General features: G+C 34.2%; 1 protein-coding gene across 4 annotated transcripts in view; it reads left to right on the forward strand.

Annotated features, from left to right (window-relative positions):
- The window catches only part of LOC145688204 (uncharacterized), a 272,126-nt gene extending 255,592 nt beyond the window's left edge, over positions 1-16,534 (forward strand). For 3 of the 4 annotated variants that reach the window (XM_081762090.1, XM_081762089.1, XM_081762088.1), the window contains 3 exons: positions 4,589-4,730; positions 8,855-8,971; positions 11,292-16,534. In XM_081762090.1, the coding sequence (XP_081618216.1) occupies positions 4,589-4,730; positions 8,855-8,971; positions 11,292-11,553 (521 nt within the window). In that variant the 3' untranslated portion in view covers positions 11,554-16,534. The remainder of the gene's footprint in view (positions 1-4,588; positions 4,731-8,854; positions 8,972-11,291) is intronic. The other variant, XM_081762091.1, reaches the window with a different exon arrangement.
- Positions 16,535-18,434: the final 1,900 nt, after the last annotated feature.

Below are 18,434 nucleotides of genomic sequence, written 5' to 3' on the forward strand. Positions count from 1 at the left end.
GAAGAAGCTTAAAGTCAGTCAATGGGCAAGAAACAACTGGATAGAAGGCAATGACGCTGTGAAGAAAAAATAAAGGACCATAGCTAGGAGTCCAACCTCTTTTTGCATTTTTTTCATTATTTACAAAATCCGGTGCTTAGATGGAATAGTGGCAATATAGTAATCCTTCAGTGATGTAAAATAATGAAAAGTGCGCAACTGCTGAGTTCTTCAGGATTTATGCAATCATCTAGGATTTTTTATCTTTTATCGGTAACTTTTATACTCGTTAATTTTCGTCACAGGGCATAAATAAATAAATAAAATAGAGTAGTTTTTGTGCTAGTAATTAACGTGTTGGTACTTATTATACAGGTAAAGTAAGCCTATGGTGTTACTTTAAAATCATTTTTTTTTTAAAGTAAATTTATTACAATGTGTCGTTTGTCTTACCAGTGCACAATGTCTTACCAATTTAAAATAATGAATATTTTAAGTGAATAATTCTGTTTGCATGCAAATGTTTTAGTAACATAATTTTACTACAGTGCAATTATTTTTTCTCGTGGTTACAATTTCTTAAATGAAAGTAGAATAATAATATTTCATTGTTCCGGTCCAGGTTGTTAACTAGCAAAATTCAATGTGGTTCGTCTAAAAAAATCACTGGATTGGCCATTTCTCCTTATTTTTCCTCCTACCAGCACCTTTTGTGCCGGTCTGGCCATTTATCTTTGGTCAGTATCAAAAATCGAACCGTCAACTTCTTATAATTTTTGAGGGGTTGAAAGTTAGTTAAAAAAAAAGAAAAAAAAAACGCAGACTTCAGCATATTATAAATATGACAAAAATTATGTTTTGTTAAAAAAAAATATATCACATCGCAATATATACAACATTTATACATTAAGAAATTTAGCAAGTTTTGAAAAAAACTGTTCTTAATTTTAAAATCTAACTGAGATAGCTTCAGTGATTTATCTACACCCCCAGCATCCCCTAAAATTTTCGGACACCCCCGGAAAAATTCCTTACACCCCCAACTAGGGGGGTGCAGTATTAAAAAGATTCATTCTCGTTCTGCCTAAAGCCCTCCAGGACTTTGTAGAAAATATTTTAAATGATCTTATCTTTATTCCCGTTCTGCCTAATCTTTGTGAGAAGGAAATTTTCAGGGAAATGCAGCACCAAAAAGCTTGACTCCTAGCGTGTTAGTATGCATATCGGAACTCGTGTATAAAATGGCTGTAGTAACGAGCGCGGGAACGAAATACAAGCTGTCAAAATGCAAGGAAAATTCTGACGAAGACAAAATCTAAAGGTCAAAATCACAGGAATATATATTGGATGTACCAGTGCACATCCTATATGACTATTTTTTCCCTTCAATTGTCATATATTCTAAAAATTTATCTGTATTTTTCAACTGAAATAACTTTTTCTTTTTTTTAAAATGCTGAAAACTCAATAAAACGTAAAAATGTTACAATAAAAGGGCAGATTAGCTTTAATTACTTTCACACATACCTATATGAAAAGTGTATTCCTATTTATTATACCTTTTTATACATTTAATACACTTGAAATACGTTTAGCATATTACAGTAAGACCATTCATTTTAATTACGAAAAGTAACTGTGATTTTAAAAAAGTCGTTCTTTTGTGGTAGCATATGGCAGTTTTTTTTTTTTTTTTTTATTTTGAGTAACGTATAAATATTTATTTTAATTCTGAAATACTGATGATTTTTTTTTTTTAAAGCAAAGATCAAAATGTGAAATGTATACTTACTATAACAGTCTTACGTCTTTTATTGGGTTTTCAGCATTATTTTCGTAATTAAAATATTATTTTCGTAAAGTGAAAAATTTCAGATAACATTTTAGATGCATAATAGTTGAAGAAAAAATAATCATTCCTTTATTAATCTGCGCCTATGATTCTGTCACTTGAATTTAGTCCGCTTTGTCTGAATTTTCTTGGGGTTTGTCCTCTTGAATTTTGTCCTGCATTCGTAATAAGCTGTTTGGTAATTCTAACAGAGCTGTAAGAAGAAGAATTGTTTCTTCAAGTTTCATCATAAATTTTAGATGTTATTCTTCTTGTTTTTCTCGGAAAAATGACGAGGATACAGTTCTTTATCAGCAATATTATTCACATCCGTTTTAGTAAAGATGAATGTGATTTTTTTAAAATACCTGCTGGCAAATGGAAAATTGGTTGACTCAGTTGCAAGAAAGCCGTTTGACATTGTAACTGAAACGAACATAAAATAAACTTAATTGGGTATAATATCAAATTATTTCACATCAAGATTTTATTCACTTTTTCAGTAGTTCATCTCTAACATACTAAGAGTCACAGTACGTAAAAGCTGCTACAGTTCACATCCTCAAGACATGTTTGGCCATAAATTAGGTAAACAATGCAAGAGGATGCATAAGGCGACTCTTAAGAAAGAATGTTAGTGTTCTACATCACAACTCCTTTTTCGGCATCACCTTATCAGCTGATTTCTTATATACATAATTCTATACTATATGCAATAGTATCATATATACTTCTATTTTCATATTTATATTGTCAGTGTAAATAGCAGCAATACAAAATATCAATATCAATATTGAAATACTTGTATGTTTTCTGTAGTTTCAATCAAATCAAAAGGTCAGATAATCGGAGGTCTTACGCATCGTTTTGCATTGTTTGCTTAATGTATGATCAAACATGTCTTGAAGATGTGAACTGTGGCACCTTTTACGTACTGCGAGCAGTAGCGGTTTTAGCGGGTAGGCCGGGTAGGCCTACCCAAAAATTTTGAAAAATATATAAACACTAAAAGATATAATAAAGAGTAAATATATTTTCCACTTTTTATATTAATGATAAATAATTATTTAATAAACAACATCAACCACTATTGTAAAAGTAATTTCCTATTGTAATTATTCAATCAAATGTGCATATGTATCCATACACGAGGGAGCGAGCCTACCCAAAATTAAAATCCTAAAGACGCCCCTGACTGCGAGCCTTAGCATGTAGGAGGTGAACTATTGGAAAACTGAATAAAATTTTGTTGTGAAATAACTTGATACTAGACCAAACTAAGTTTGTTTTATCCTCGTTTCAGCTACAATGTCAAACAGCTTTCTTGCAACTGTCAATCAATTTTCCATTTCTCTGCAAGTATACTTTTTTTTTTAATCGCATTCATTTTTAGTGAAATAGATGTGAATAACACTGTTAATAACAGAACTATATCTAGTATATTTTTTTTAGAAGAACAAGTAGAATAACATCTACAATTTATGATAAAACTTAAAGAAATAATTATTCTTCTCGCAGAATCTGTTACAATTACTAAAGAAAATTCTCTTGAAGAAATCTCTCTCTGGACAGAATTCCTCGTCTCAAAAGTTTAGGCATAACGGGAATTCCCGTTATCTAAAGATGAGATTATTTAAAATATTTTCTACAAAGTGCTGGAGGGCCTTTAGGCAGAACGGGAAGACACCATTAAAAATCTTGCTATTTTGGTTTTTAAAAGACTTTGAATTCTTGTTTTTAAGTGCCAATAAAAGAAAACAACTTACTTTCAACAAGATAAATTTTCAAGCAAAGTACGCAACGCAAGATTGAATGAAAATCAATCTTTACGCGGCCGTGATCGTCACAACGTTTGATCAATTGATTGCCAACGATTTCATCTCGACGTCACACAAAACAAGAGAAAGTCGACGCTAAATGGCTTTGGCTGAGGAAGGAAATCCAATGCAATCGTTCGTTGCATCAATGAATTTTAAAATACATATAAATCTTGAAGTTCTACGTCCCACGGTTATGCCGGTTAGGCTAAAGGAGACGGTGATGATGAGAGATGAGTGAAATGGTGGAATGAAGAAAATGGGAGGAAACGGGAGAACCCCGAGAAAACCCACGAGCACCGCGTTTGTCTACCACAATGTCCACACGGCGTCAGCTGGGATGGAACCAGGGACCCCAAGCACCGGAGGTGAACACTCTACTACTGAGCCACCGCGCCCCCCAAAAAAGAAAGAAATAAAGAAGGAAAAACGACCTTAATGCAAGATTGCACCCCGCAGATTTTTTGAACACCCCCCTAAGTTCAAAATTCTGAATAAATCACTGGATAGCTTCAAAGTTACAGGCACATTTGACTTTATTGGAAACAATGGATTGATGTAAGGAGATCGGTTCATCTAAATGGTATGTAGTTTTGTCGGCTTAAATATGTCGCCACTAATGTGAAGTAAATAAAATTTCTTACTTATGAACACGTTTTGTTGTTTTCGAGTGGTCGCTTGTTAAAAGATCTTTAGAGCTCTCTTGTAGTTATATGGTTAACGTACGCGTCTTTGGCGGGAAGACCCAGGTTTGATTTCCAGCGAGAGCTCTTGTGGTTCGGATCCCACATTAAGATCCACGTCTCAAATAGCCTCGCTGCTGAACGAGACTTTAAACTCAATCCATCACCATTTTTAAATGTTCTATGTTAATACGCTAAATTATTATTGTTAATAAAAAATGTTTGAAATATTTGAAAATTGGGTATATTTTCTCAATTTACTTGTTTTCTCTTCAAAGTTAAAACAATGGCAGTTCCAATGATTTTTGAGGATACTCCATTATTTGTATCAGAAGCCTTAGTGAGTAAGCACTTCGAGAACATAAAGATCGAAGATTACAAAGGAAAGTATATTCTGCTGCTCTTCTATCCAGGAGACTTGTAAGTATTATAATATTTTTCTATAGAATTTAAATCTGGATATGTATGATGTATGTTTGATTGAGTGCTTCGGCGAGAGGGTAGCTTCATAATTTATACTGTTTACCCAACATTGTTAGGGTCGTCAAGTCTAGGAGGCTTAGGTTGGCGGGTCATGTAACTAGAATGGAAGAAAGTAGAAACGCTTTCAAAGTCTTGACTGGAAGACCAATCGGAAAACGACCATTAGGAAGACCTAGGCGCAGATGGGAGAACAATATTAAGATGGATCTCGCAGAGATAGGAATACAAAGTAGAAACTGGATGCAGTTAGCTAAGGATAGAAGTCAGTGGAGAGCTTTTGTGAACGCGGCGTTGAACCTCCGGGTTCCATAGGCCATAGAGTTAGTTAGTTAGTTATAAATACAGAGAAGAAACGGTCGGCTCACGGCTCAGTCACCACCGAGCCGACCCGAGAAGTGAACAGAATCAACAGCTCACCCAACCGATCCGGCTCGAGCCCTCTGCTCAGCTGGGCCGAACCGAGCCAAGCCGATTGCTCACCCCAACTGAGCCGTCTCGAGCCAGTGGCTCACCTGAGCCGAGCTGAACCGTGGTGTCAACCGGCTCGGTTGACATCACTAAGCGTAAGTGCCCATAATCGTTCGACAAATCTCATGCAGACTGTAACATGAATCTTACCCATTAAATGTGTTTCCACTGTCTCTGTTCAGGAATGCTTTATAACATCCCCCACTTTGCATGTAACTAATCAATTGTTTTCGGAATTTAATACTGTTAAAAAAAAAAGTCTACTGACAAAAGTAATTTTTGAAAATTACCAACTAATGGAACATTTGGATACACGAAAAGATTTACTTCAAAGAAAACTTGATACAGAATAAAATACATTCTATGGGTCTCGATATATTTCAATTGAGATTCTCAATATTTAAACAAAATTGCGCTCAAATGTTACTTAATAAAATGTAAAGCTTGTGATTATTACATCTTGTACATATTTGACAGTATCCTAGTGAACAAAATATGAATAATGGTTAATTGTTGAAATTACTTGACATGTTGCACATTTTGCACCATTATAAAGTTGATAATTTTTACTTTGTAATTTCTTCGGGTGTTAAGTACAAACAACAACAACTATAACTATTATTATTTATTTATTTATTTATTTATTTATTTAACTAGTACTTAGGTATATACGTAGTCATCTATACAGATGATGACCATGCGTATAAGAAGTTTTCTCGTGAATACTGGGAAACTGTAAAGGTTTCTTAAACTGTAGCTTCTGAGAACTTTCCTAGTTATTTTAAAATATTGTTCTGACCCTGTTTCTAATCCAGATTCCTTTTTCCTGACGGTAGAAGCTTTTTTTCGTTCCGCAAAGTGCATGTAATCCAGGTATTTAAACTTTGTAGTATCACAAAAGGATAGTGTCAAATTTTCAACTTGAAGAAATTGTAGACATGATTACGATTAGTGGATTTCATTAAAACATGGACGCATGTCTCCTTTAGTTAGTGCATTAGGTTTATTTGTGCAATTTTTCTCCGAACCGTGGGAGATTTGTACTGTTTTGTATTCTTTAATACAGATACATAGGTTTAGAAGGATTCGATAATAACTTCTTGTATAGCTGTGAAATGTAGAGATTAACGCTCCCCTTCCCCTAATATTTCTTGATGTACCCGAAATCAAAATTATATAGTGAACACGTATTTGCTCTATGTATTTGTCACGTGAAAAAATATGCAACATGAGTATTGAAATTTACAGGAGTTTTAATTCAGTGAATCTTGTAGTTAGACTATGACGCACTTTCTTGACTTAACGAGTAAGTTTAAAACCTGAAGCGGCTATCAATAGAAAGAGAGATACAAAGTAGAAACTTTATACAGTTGGCTAAAGACAGAAGTTAATGGAGTGATTGTGTGAATGCTTTGAACCTTCGGGTTCCGTAAGACATAGAGTGAGTGAGTGAGCAGCTATTAGTAGTTTTCTTATGTAACAATCTCTTATCAAGTGATGACAATATTGTGTGAAATCAGTTCAAGTTAATGTTATCAGGGTGCTGGTAGTTTTACTGTAAGAATAAACTGATATTGCCGTAGACCACACAATATTTCTCTAGATCATTGCGAATGAGTTTTTGTCTCTGCTAATTGTGCTGATAATAATGATCTTTTGTAATAGTAGAATTGAGGGGTGTGATCCAAAAACTTGATAATCCTCATTGTACTTTTTGATTTTCCTAATGTACTTTCCTCAAAATAATTTATTCATTGTAATAATTATTGCCATTTTATGCACATAAATTTTTTGAATAAAGATAAATAAAGCGAAACTCGAAATGAAATGAAATCTTTAAATTTTACGTCCTACGATTATGCCAGTTAGGCTAAAGGAGACGGTGATTATGAGATATGAATGATGAAAGTGAGAAGAAACGGGAGAACCCCGAGAAAACCCACGAGCACGGTGTTTGTCCACCACGAAGTCCACACGGCGCGAGCTGGGATCAAACTAGGGATCCCCAAACACCGGAGGTGAACGCTCTACCACTGAGCCACCGCGCCCCCGAAGCGAAACTCGAGTAGGTAGAGAGAAGATACGTTTTGCACATTAATTTATAATTTCAACTGCCTTTATATAACGACTAGCCTTCGGCTAGCTAGGGCTTTGCCCCCCAATCCCCTATACTTACTCGGTCTACAGCCTCGTACTTCTTAAACCGACAATTCTACGGAATTTCAAGTTTCTTCTCCTATTCCAACTATCTAAAAGATAAAATTTTGTATCCCAAGAAAACGCCCATTTAAATGAATGGGAATTTCTTCATACCCCCCCCCCCCAGACTCCTTAAAAAAATAAAAATATTTACTTTCAACAATTTTCCTGTAGTTAGTACCGGAAGGCTATAATAATGCCAAATTTTATTGTTCTGATGCTGCCAGAAGTGTCTAAACATTTTGGGGTGTAGAAGATGCCCCAGAGCTCCTCCGTGGCTAAACGGTTAGCGTACGCGCCTTTGGCGTGGGAGACCCGGGTTCGATTCCCAGCGGGGGCTCATGTGGTTCGGATTCCACGTTAATCAGTAGGTCCACGTCTCATATAGCCTCGCTGCTGAACAGGACGTTAAACCCAAACTCAACTCAGAAGATGGCTCATAAATAACACGAAAAGATTTTTCAGTTCCCTATAAGACCACTCTAAAGTTGGAAATTTTTATTTTTGGTGATTTACTTACATAACGCTAACGAAGACGTACAAGCGTACCGAATTTCAAGTTTTTATTTCAATTCCAAGTACCTAAAGTATGAGATTATAGGTAAAAAAAAAGACCATTTAAATAACATGGGGAATTTCTTCATCTCCTTTTTAGACCCCCTAAAAATTAAAATTATTTTATTTTTTATTTTATTTCTTTACTATTATTATTATTATTATTATTATTATTATTATTATTATTATTATTATTGTTATTTGGCAATGTTCTTGTTAGTTTGTCCGAAACCCTACAATCATGTAGAATTTAATCATTGTACCATACAGGAAGTGCCCAATAATTTTGAGGTGTAAAAGGTGTCCCATATAAATAACATAGGGAAGATTTTTCATTTCCCCATAAAACCAGTCTAGTGTTGCATTTTTTATTTCTTTATTTTTAGTGATTTACTGTACTTAGGTAACACTAACGAAAACTTACAAGCATACCGAATTTCAAGTTTTTATTTCAATTCCAAGTACCTAAAACATGAGATTGTAAGTCAAAAAAAAAAAAAAAAAAAAAAAAAAACATGTAAATCGCTTGGGAAATTTATTCATTCCCCCTTTAGACACCCTAAAAATTAAAAATTTTCATTTTTGGCAATTTTCCTGTGGGTTAGTTGCGGAAAGGTACAATCATGCCAAATTTCAACTTCCCACGTAAACCAGAAGTACCCATATATTTTATGTCAGTTCATGTAGTTTTATATATAATTAGGGTTAGAATTTGGTTTGTATAAATTATCAAGTTTTTTTGACCAAATCCCTCAGTTTATTTTGTAAAATACTACTGTTCATGTAAAAAAATTTTGCCAAGCACTAATTTTCCTTTTTGTTATTATTATCTTCTTCAGTGAAAATGACTATGTGGCCATATTGAGAGCGCTCTCGAAAAGAAATGAGGAGTTTGCAAAACTCAATTGTGTTGTATTGGCGTCGTCTTGTGAAACGACCGTAGCCCATCTTACATGGTTAGTTCAACACTACTTAAATTTTACCATATTCAATTTTTTCATGAAAGTTATAAAACCTTTTTCAAAATCATGGTGGTGGAGTAATGAATCTTCATGTTTGACTGACGTCAACTCCAAGCTGTAATTATGTGAAAACCTCTATGAACACCCACCAAATTGTGTGAAAGTCTAATAATTTTCACAAAAGTTAAAAATCATTAAAAAGAAAAACTTTCTGGAATAAGGAAATAATTTCTTTCTGTTGTTCCCGATTGACTTTAAATGCAGTACAGGAAATGATCCTGAAACTCAAAAAAAAATATGCGCTATATTGCATGGAAATCTGATATCTTTAACAAGAATTTTAGGAGTGATCCAAAAACTGGCTCAAAAGATTGCGGTCTTGGCCAAGAATTTTAGGACTGAACAAAAAAAATAAATAAATAAATAAATTAAATTAAATTAAAAAAATAATAAAAAATAAAATAAAATGCATCAAAAGATTGTGATATTGGCTAATAATTAGTTTTTTGTCAGGGGTAGCAAAATTTTGAACGGCCCCCTAAATTGAGTTTCTGTATTTTTTACGAAATAAACACATCATACTGAGTTAAATGATAATTTGGGATGACTACACTATATGTAGTTTTCCAGATATAAGGCGTACAAGAAAATATGTGATTGAATGAAATATATTGGATTTTTTGTATCAGGAGAGATAACATTTTTTAACGGCCCCCAAATTGAATTATCGTATCTTTTACGGAATAAGTGCATCATACTGAGTTAAGTGATAGTTTGGATTTGGCTACAGTATATGTAGTTCTCGAGATATGAGGCTTAGAAGAAAATGTTTGAATTTTTTATATTGGATTTTTTTTTTTTTTTTTTTTTTTTTTTTTTTTTTTTTTTTTTTTGATCAGGGACCACAAGATTTTTTAACGGCCCTTAAATCGAGTTTTCGTATTTTTTGCGGATGAGTTAAGTGATAGTTTGGGTTGGCTACACTATATGTAGTTCTCCAGATATAAGGCCTACAAGAAAGTTTTTACCTGAAATATATTGGAACTTTTGATCCAGAAAGATACCGTTAATCATATTTTAATCGACTGAGTAAAGGGGTACTCCTCCCAAGTTGGGAACCTAAATTCACCACTGATTTTAATCCCAAGCGTTGAGGATGTGGAAAAAGTCAAGAATATATACATAATATTGTGTCAAAACCGAAATTGTCGTGAAACCCTAAAGATCAATTGAAAGAAGTAAATCCCCTACTTTATTCTTTACTGATCTTACTTTTCAGAGAATTTTATTTTTTTTAAAATTTTACTTTCGTATACTGTGGCTCGCATTTCTTCTGATGAAGTTAATGCCTGTACTTCAAACCTTTCAAAACAACATGCTTTTTTTTTTTTTCTGTTCGAGAGCAAGAGTGCAGCGCGTAAGTATTGGAAGTATGGCCGTTGGCTGCCAACCCAGTTTGGGTCAGTAAAACCACTGAAAGAAAATAACATTTAGCGTTCCTGTTTTCCTTAATCTAATAACATTTTGAAATCTCTCTCTATGGAACTGAAACAGGAGTACGTAAATAATTTTAATAGGTAGTGTGTTAACACTTTTAAAGTTCAAGCTATATGATTACCTTACGTGCCTTTGGCACGGTAAACCCGGTTTCTATTTCTGTTGGGAGCTCATGTGGTCGGGATCCCACGTTAAGCTGTAGGTCCACGTCCTATGTATCCTCGCTGCTGAAAAGGATGCTAAACTCCAATGCAAACCACCAAACTCAAAATGTAATAAAAATCATAATTCTTTTCTCACTGTTATAGGTAGCAACCTGATTATTATAGACAGGTGCTACACGTAGTGTGTGAGAACGTGAAGGAGGAGAGATTGTCAACCCCTGATCGAAGTATCCAGTGCGAGACCCGGTACTTCTCAATAATTCAGATGTTCTTCCAAATGCAGGTGCTGTGTGGGTGAGATTTCTAATATAATTCAATGCAGCCATTCTACAGTGTATTGACTAACTCCAATAGAATTGGAAAATAATGTTTATTAATTGGTAACGTTCATTTTAGTTAAGAAAAGTATTTCCCCAATTCTTGTATGTATTCCAATTCTAATGTTGTCTTGTGCGAACGCTTAGTTGATTTTAAAAAATCGACCAATTTCTTGAGTACTTGCAAATAATTTGCTGCACCTGCAGTTGACCTTGCGCGAAAAAAAAAAAAAAAACGAATGTTATAATACCATTGACAAAATGCAAGTTAGGCTGAGCATGCATTTAGAAATTTCAGGTTGAAGTGTATATTTATGTTGTTATCTTAAATTACAGGGCCAACAGTTCTCGAAGGCAAGGGGGATTAGGGGGAACACTGACGTTCCCTCTAATTAGTGATAAAAGCGGAAGTCTAGCGAGAGCTTATGGTGTGTACAAAGAGCAAGATGGAAATCCATATCCGTCAGTATTCATTATAGATAAAAAGCAAGTAGTTCGATTCATTTCCATCGGTGACATCAATGTTTTGCGCTCTACAGACAATTTTGTAAGCATGATTGAATCACTACATTGTGAAAATAAAGAAAGTAAGGAATGACTTATGAAACCCAGATATTCATTTCGACTTCTTATGATGCAACTACCGAGACAACATGTTTGGATGTGCTTGATATTTTCCGCCGTGGAACCGGTGAGGACTTTGATGTTTCGAAAGTGGAGCATGACCTTGGAGACGAGGACCAGTAAAGTTGTCTCAGGGAAACGTCGGCATTTGTTTGGCATTGGGGAGGAAGTTCCCAGTATTTGATACGGCGTTTCAGAGAGAGGTTTTTTTTTAAAAGTTGTGATCAAGTGTCACTACTCAGCTTGAAATTTTCTAGTTAAAATGGATAAAAGTAACAGTTTTAAAGTTGCACATATGTATCGGTCAACAGATTGTGCTCCTTTTTATGTGTAAAACATTGAAGTGGTAGTGTGACATCGACGCACAAATCCAAAGGCTTTATACTTTTCCCAATTTAAATTGTGATGTATATTTGTAAACGATTAGGTGTTCTTTAGTTTAAAACGATGTATGTTCTTATGAGTGTGTTGAAAATGTTAAGAAGAATATTACCATGCAAGAATAAGATACAACATGCATTGTTCAGGTGTATGGTATTCTCTGTTAAGCTTGTCAAGATTTGGCTTAGACTGTCAGAAACAGGGCTCGTTGGTGCATGTTACTAAATTGCTTCTGAAGGTCCTAAATTTCCTCTTTCGCCAGTCCTAGTTGGTGGATACATTTTTGTGTTAACTACTTTTGTTCGTGTAAAAGTATTACTGGTTGACGTTGATTGAAGTAAATGGCAGGTAGGTTTGTTCCTACCTTTGATTTGCTCACTTGTATATAATTTTTAAGTATCCTACCACCTAGGCCTGGCTTCAAAAACAGGTACTAGTGCATATCATAGAGAGTAGAGCACAATAGCTTTCTATGCACCAAGATTATAAGCTTCCTGGGGCAGCAGTAAAATTAATGGTTATTTATAAGATTGTTTTATTCACTGGAAGTTAGGACTTTCGGTCCCGCTCTCAACTTGCCTGTTCCTGATCAGATCATAATGCTTGAATAAAGTGGTCATTCCAATAAATTGTTCTATAATGTATGTTGTTTGCTTTGAATGATTGTCAAAATGTATTATATTACTTGAGCAAGACCTTGGAGACGAGGACCAGTAAAGTTGTCTCAGGGAAACGTCAGCATTTGTTTGGCATTGGGGAGGAAGTTCCCAATAATTGATACGGCGTTTCAGAGAGAGGTTTTTTCTTACAGTTGTGATCAAGTGTCACTACTCAGCTTGAAATTTTCTAGTTAAAATGGATAAAAGTAACAGTTTTAAAGTTGCACATATGTATCGGTCAACAGATTGTGCTCCTTTTTATGTGTAAAACATTGAAGTGGTAGTGTGACATCGACCCACAAATCCAAAGGCTTTATACTTTTCCCAATTTAAATTGTGATGTATATTTGTAAACGATTAGGTGTTCTTTAGTTTAAAACGATGTATGTTCTTATGAGTGTGATGAAAATGTTAAGAAGAATATTACCATGCAAGAATAAGATACAACATGCATTGTTGAGGTGTATGGTATTCTCTGTTAAGCTTGTCAAGATTTGGCTTAGACTGTCAGAAACAGGGCTCGTTGGTGCATGTTACTAAATTGCTTCTGAAGGTCCTAAATTTCCTCTTTCGCCAGTCCTAGTTGGTGGATACATTTTTGTGTTAACTACTTTTGTTCGTGTAAAAGTATTACTGGTTGACGTTGATTGAAGTAAATGGCAGGTAGGTTTGTTCCTACCTTTGATTTGCTCACTTGTATATAATTTTTAAGTATCCTACCACCTAGGCCTGGCTTCAAAAACAGGTACTAGTGCATATCATAGAGAGTAGAGCACAATAGCTTTCTATGCACCAAGATTATAAGCTTCCTGGGGCAGCAGTAAAATTAATGGTTATTTATAAGATTGTTTTATTCACTGGAAGTTAGGACTTTCGGTCCCGCTCTCAACTTGACTGTTCCTGATCAGATCATAATGCTTGAATAAAGTGGTCATTCCAATAAATTGTACTATAATGTATGTTATTTGCTTTGAATGATTGTCAAAATGTATTATATTACTTGAGCAAGACCTTGGAGACGAGGACCAGTAAAGTTGTCTCAGGGAAACGTCAGCATTTGTTTGGCATTGGGGAGGAAGTTCCCAATATTTGATACGGCGTTTCAGAGAGAGGTTTTTTCTTACAGTTGTGATCAAGTGTCACTACTCAGCTTGAAATTTTCTAGTTAAAATGGATAAAAGTAACAGTTTTAAAGTTGCACATATGTATCGGTCAACAGATTGTGCTCCTTTTTATGTGTAAAACATTGAAGTGGTAGTGTGACATCGACGCACAAATCCAAAGGCTTTATACTTTTCCCAATTTAAATTGTGATGTATATTTGTAAACGATTAGGTGTTCTTTAGTTTAAAACGATGTATGTTCTTATGAGTGTGATGAAAATGTTAAGAAGAATATTACCATGCAAGAATAAGATACAACATGCATTGTTGAGGTGTATGGTATTCTCTGTTAAGCTTGTCAAGATTTGGCTTAGACTGTCAGAAACAGGGCTCGTTGGTGCATGTTACTAAATTGCTTCTGAAGGTCCTAAATTTCCTCTTTCGCCAGTCCTAGTTGGTGGATACATTTTTGTGTTAACTACTTTTGTTCGTGTAAAAGTATTACTGGTTGACGTTGATTGAAGTAAATGGCAGGTAGGTTTGTTCCTACCTTTGATTTGCTCACTTGTATATAATTTTTAAGTATCCTACCACCTAGGCCTGGCTTCAAAAACAGGTACTAGTGCATATCATAGAGAGTAGAGCACAATAGCTTTCTATGCACCAAGATTATAAGCTTCCTGGGGCAGCAGTAAAATTAATGGTTATTTATAAGATTGTTTTATTCACTGGAAGTTAGGACTTTCGGTCCCGCTCTCAACTTGCCTGTTCCTGATCAGATCATAATGCTTGAATAAAGTGGTCATTCCAATAAATTGTACTATAATGTATGTTATTTGCTTTGAATGATTGTCAAAATGTATTATATTACTTGAGCAAGACCTTGGAGACGAGGACCAGTAAAGTTGTCTCAGGGAAACGTCAGCATTTGTTTGGCATTGGGGAGGAAGTTCCCAATATTTGATACGGCGTTTCAGAGAGAGGTTTTTTCTTACAGTTGTGATCAAGTGTCACTACTCAGCTTGAAATTTTCTAGTTAAAATGGATAAAAGTAACAGTTTTAAAGTTGCACATATGTATCGGTCAACAGATTGTGCTCCTTTTTATGTGTAAAACATTGAAGTGGTAGTGTGACATCGACGCACAAATCCAAAGGTTTTATACTTTTCCCAATTTAAATTGTGATGTATATTTGTAAACGATTAGGTGTTCTTTAGTTTAAAACGATGTATGTTCTTATGAGTGTGATGAAAATGTTAAGAAGAATATTACCATGCAAGAATAAGATACAACATGCATTGTTGAGGTGTATGGTATTCTCTGTTCAGCTTGTCAAGATTTGGCTTAGCCTGTCAGAAACAGGGCTCGTTGGTGCATGTTACTAAATTGCTTCTGAAGGTCCTAAATTTCCTCTTTCGCCAGTCCTGGTTGGTGGATACATTTTTGTGTTAACTACTTTTGTTCGTGTAAAAGTATTACAGGTTGACGTTGATTGAAGTAAATGGCAGGTAGGTTTGTTCCTACCTTTGATTTGCTCACTTGTATATAATTTTTAAGTATCCTACTACCTAGGCCTGGCTTCAAAAACAGGCACTAGTGCATATCATAGAGAGTAGAGCACAATAGCTTTCTATGCACCAAGATTATAAGCTTCCTGGGGCAGCAGTAAAATTAATGGTTATTTATAAGATTGTTTTATTCACTGGAAGTTAGGACTTTCGGTCCCGCTCTCAACTTGCCTGTTCCTGATCAGATCATAATGCTTGAATAAAGTGGTCATTCCAATAAATTGTTCTATAATGTATGTTGTTTGCTTTGAATGATTGTCAAAATGTATTATATTACTTGAGCAAGACCTTGGAGACGAGGACCAGTAAAGTTGTCTCAGGGAAACGTCGGCATTTGTTTGGCATTGGGGAGAAAGTTCCCAGTATTTCACACTGCATTTCAGAGATGGCCTTTTTCTTGCAGTTGTGATCAAGTGTCACTACTCAGCTTGAAATTTTCTAGTTAAAATGGATAAAAGTAACAGCTTTAAAGTTGCACATATGTATCGGTCAACAGATTGTGCTCCTTTTTATTTGTACAACGTTGCCCTTCGGTTTTGGTGTAAAACATTGAAGTGGTAGTGTGACATCGACCCACAAATCCAAAGGCTTTATACTTTTTCCAATTTAAATTGTGATGTATATTTGTAAACGATTAGGTGTTCTTTAGTTTAAAACGATGTATGTTCTTATGAGTGTGATGAAAATGTTAAGAAGAATATTACCATGCAAGAATAAGATACAACATGCATTGTTGAGGTGTATGGTATTCTCTGTTAAGCTTGTCAAGATTTGGCTTAGCCTGTCAGAAACAGGGCTCGTTGGTGCATGTTACTAAATTGCTTCTGAAGGTCCTAAATTTCCTCTTTCGCCAGTCCTAGTTGGTGGATACATTTTTGTGTTAACTACTTTTGTTCGTGTTAAAGCATTACAGGTTGACGTTGATTGAAGTAAATGGCAGGTAGGTTTGTTCCTACCTTTGATTTGCTCACTTGTATATAATTTTTAAGTATCCTACCACCTAGGCCTGGCTTCAAAAACAGGTACTAGTGCATATCATAGAGAGTAGAGCACAATAGCTTTCTATGCACCAAGATTATAAGCTTCCTGGGGCAGCAGTAAAATTAATGGTTATTTATAAGATTGTTTTATTCACTGGAAGTTAGGACTTTCGGTCCCGCTCTCAATTTGTCTGTTCCTGATCAGATCAAAATGCATAATGCTTGAATAAAGTGGTCATTCCAATAAAATTGTTCTATAATCTATGTTGTTCGTTATTTCTTTGATTTGTACAGTAAAAGTTATTAATTTAAAAAAAAAAAAATCTATTTCGACGCCGGAATTAGTTCGGTGTATTTTGATTGCATTTAAAGTAACAGACATGTTCCTGGTGAAGAGTTAATTTTCCCTTCCCTGATTTTCACACTTCACGAGCGATATATTCTTAAAATTAAGTTTGTGTTGAATTTGTTACGCAGCCTAATACAGCTCAAGAAGGAACTTGGTGTAATGTTAAAACTTAGGAATTATTTAACAATGCCTGTTATGACAGAGGCACAATTGAATCAATTTTTCCTGTTCTCATTTCTATATTTTCAGTGATATAGATTTGATGTAATATTTGTAGGTTCATCAACGTTATACAGCTCACTCAGAAAATAGATAACACAGAACCATTGTTGACTTTGATTATATTTGACATTCTTAGTTTTTTTTTTCTTTTTTTTTTTTTAATGTACTAGCCAGGATTAAACGAAAGGAATTTTAATAATGAGTTTCAGTTGTGTAGGTGGAGTGTTCCGGATAGCCCTTAATGATATCTAGTTTTCAAATTAAAACAATTTTCGACTCATCTAAATATATAAATGACTACCAGATGAAGATTTTTCAAATATTCATACTTATTTTACAACTTACGAATAACTTTATAACAGCTTCAACTGGCTTTATTTTGGTAGACGAATTGGTTGGAGAAAACGAGTGTTAGAAATTACAGATGGATATACTAGAAATTTATAATTTTTTCTTTATTTTTTCCGGTGCTGCTTTGTTAGTGTTCGTTGTTGAACTTTAATGCTTTTGTCATTATTGAAAGATTTCATACGTATATTGAAGGCAATACACACATATATGTATGGTAATTTCAGAAAATTACTTTTTATTTTTATTTTATTTTATTTACTTTTTTTTTTATTTATTAGAATACAGAGTCCAGTTAGTCCACATTGTAAATCTTATTTGACATTGTTTCATGACTTAAGTGTAACATCGATACTATGAGTTCAGCCTTACATTAGTAGGGTTGCCTATCATGTTAATATTTAAGATATAATTACGTGTGTAAAATCTTTCTGAGCACAACTGATTCGTTAAATAGTAAAAAATCAGGAAAAGTTTTTGAGAAAGAAATAAGCTAAATTTGCTATGAATGATTGTCAAAATATTAGATTACTTGGGTGTCGCACATTTTACATAGGGAATTCTTTTGAAATTAAATAATTTTCCGTTAACTATAATATGGATCTCTAATGAACTATCAGAACTTTCTTGATTACATTATTCTATATTCTGAAAAGTAGGAAGCTTTTTAAATAAGTTTTTTTTTTTCTATTAGATTTACAAAAAATTTATTTTCTACCAAAATACTACCTTGTTTCGAACCTGGCTAACGTGTACTAAAGTAATTTGTAAGTAATGTAAAGTTTGAATATATCAGTTTCGATGCGTTTGTTCTCCAATGGAAATTCTACTAGCTAAATGGTAACTTAAGGTATTCAAATTACTGCGTAATACATTTTCCTAACGCATATTAAGTCAATAATATATATATATATATATATAATATCGATCTGCTCAACATTCGTCATGGTGCTAATTGTAATGTTTATGCATAAGGACTTTGTTATGATTAATCGCATGATTCTTTGAACCGGGGAAATTTTAAAGAAAGTTTTGAATTAATGCTAAGTTGTAACGAAAAACTAAAAGCTCATTAGGAAAAACTAGGTCATTTTAATAGTCTGTCAAAAGCAACCCAGAATGGATTGGTTGATTGGATAGCCGAGATACTGACTGAAGCTATTGGAGAAAGGATTGAAAAAAAAATAAATATTTTTTTTTTTTCACGTCAAGTCGACGAAACAACTGATAGAGCCTGTAGATCTC

This window comes from Thermobia domestica, chromosome 6, assembly GCF_964235325.1.
Source record: "Thermobia domestica chromosome 6, izTheDome1.hap1.1, whole genome shotgun sequence".
NCBI lineage: Eukaryota > Metazoa > Arthropoda > Insecta > Zygentoma > Lepismatidae > Thermobia > Thermobia domestica.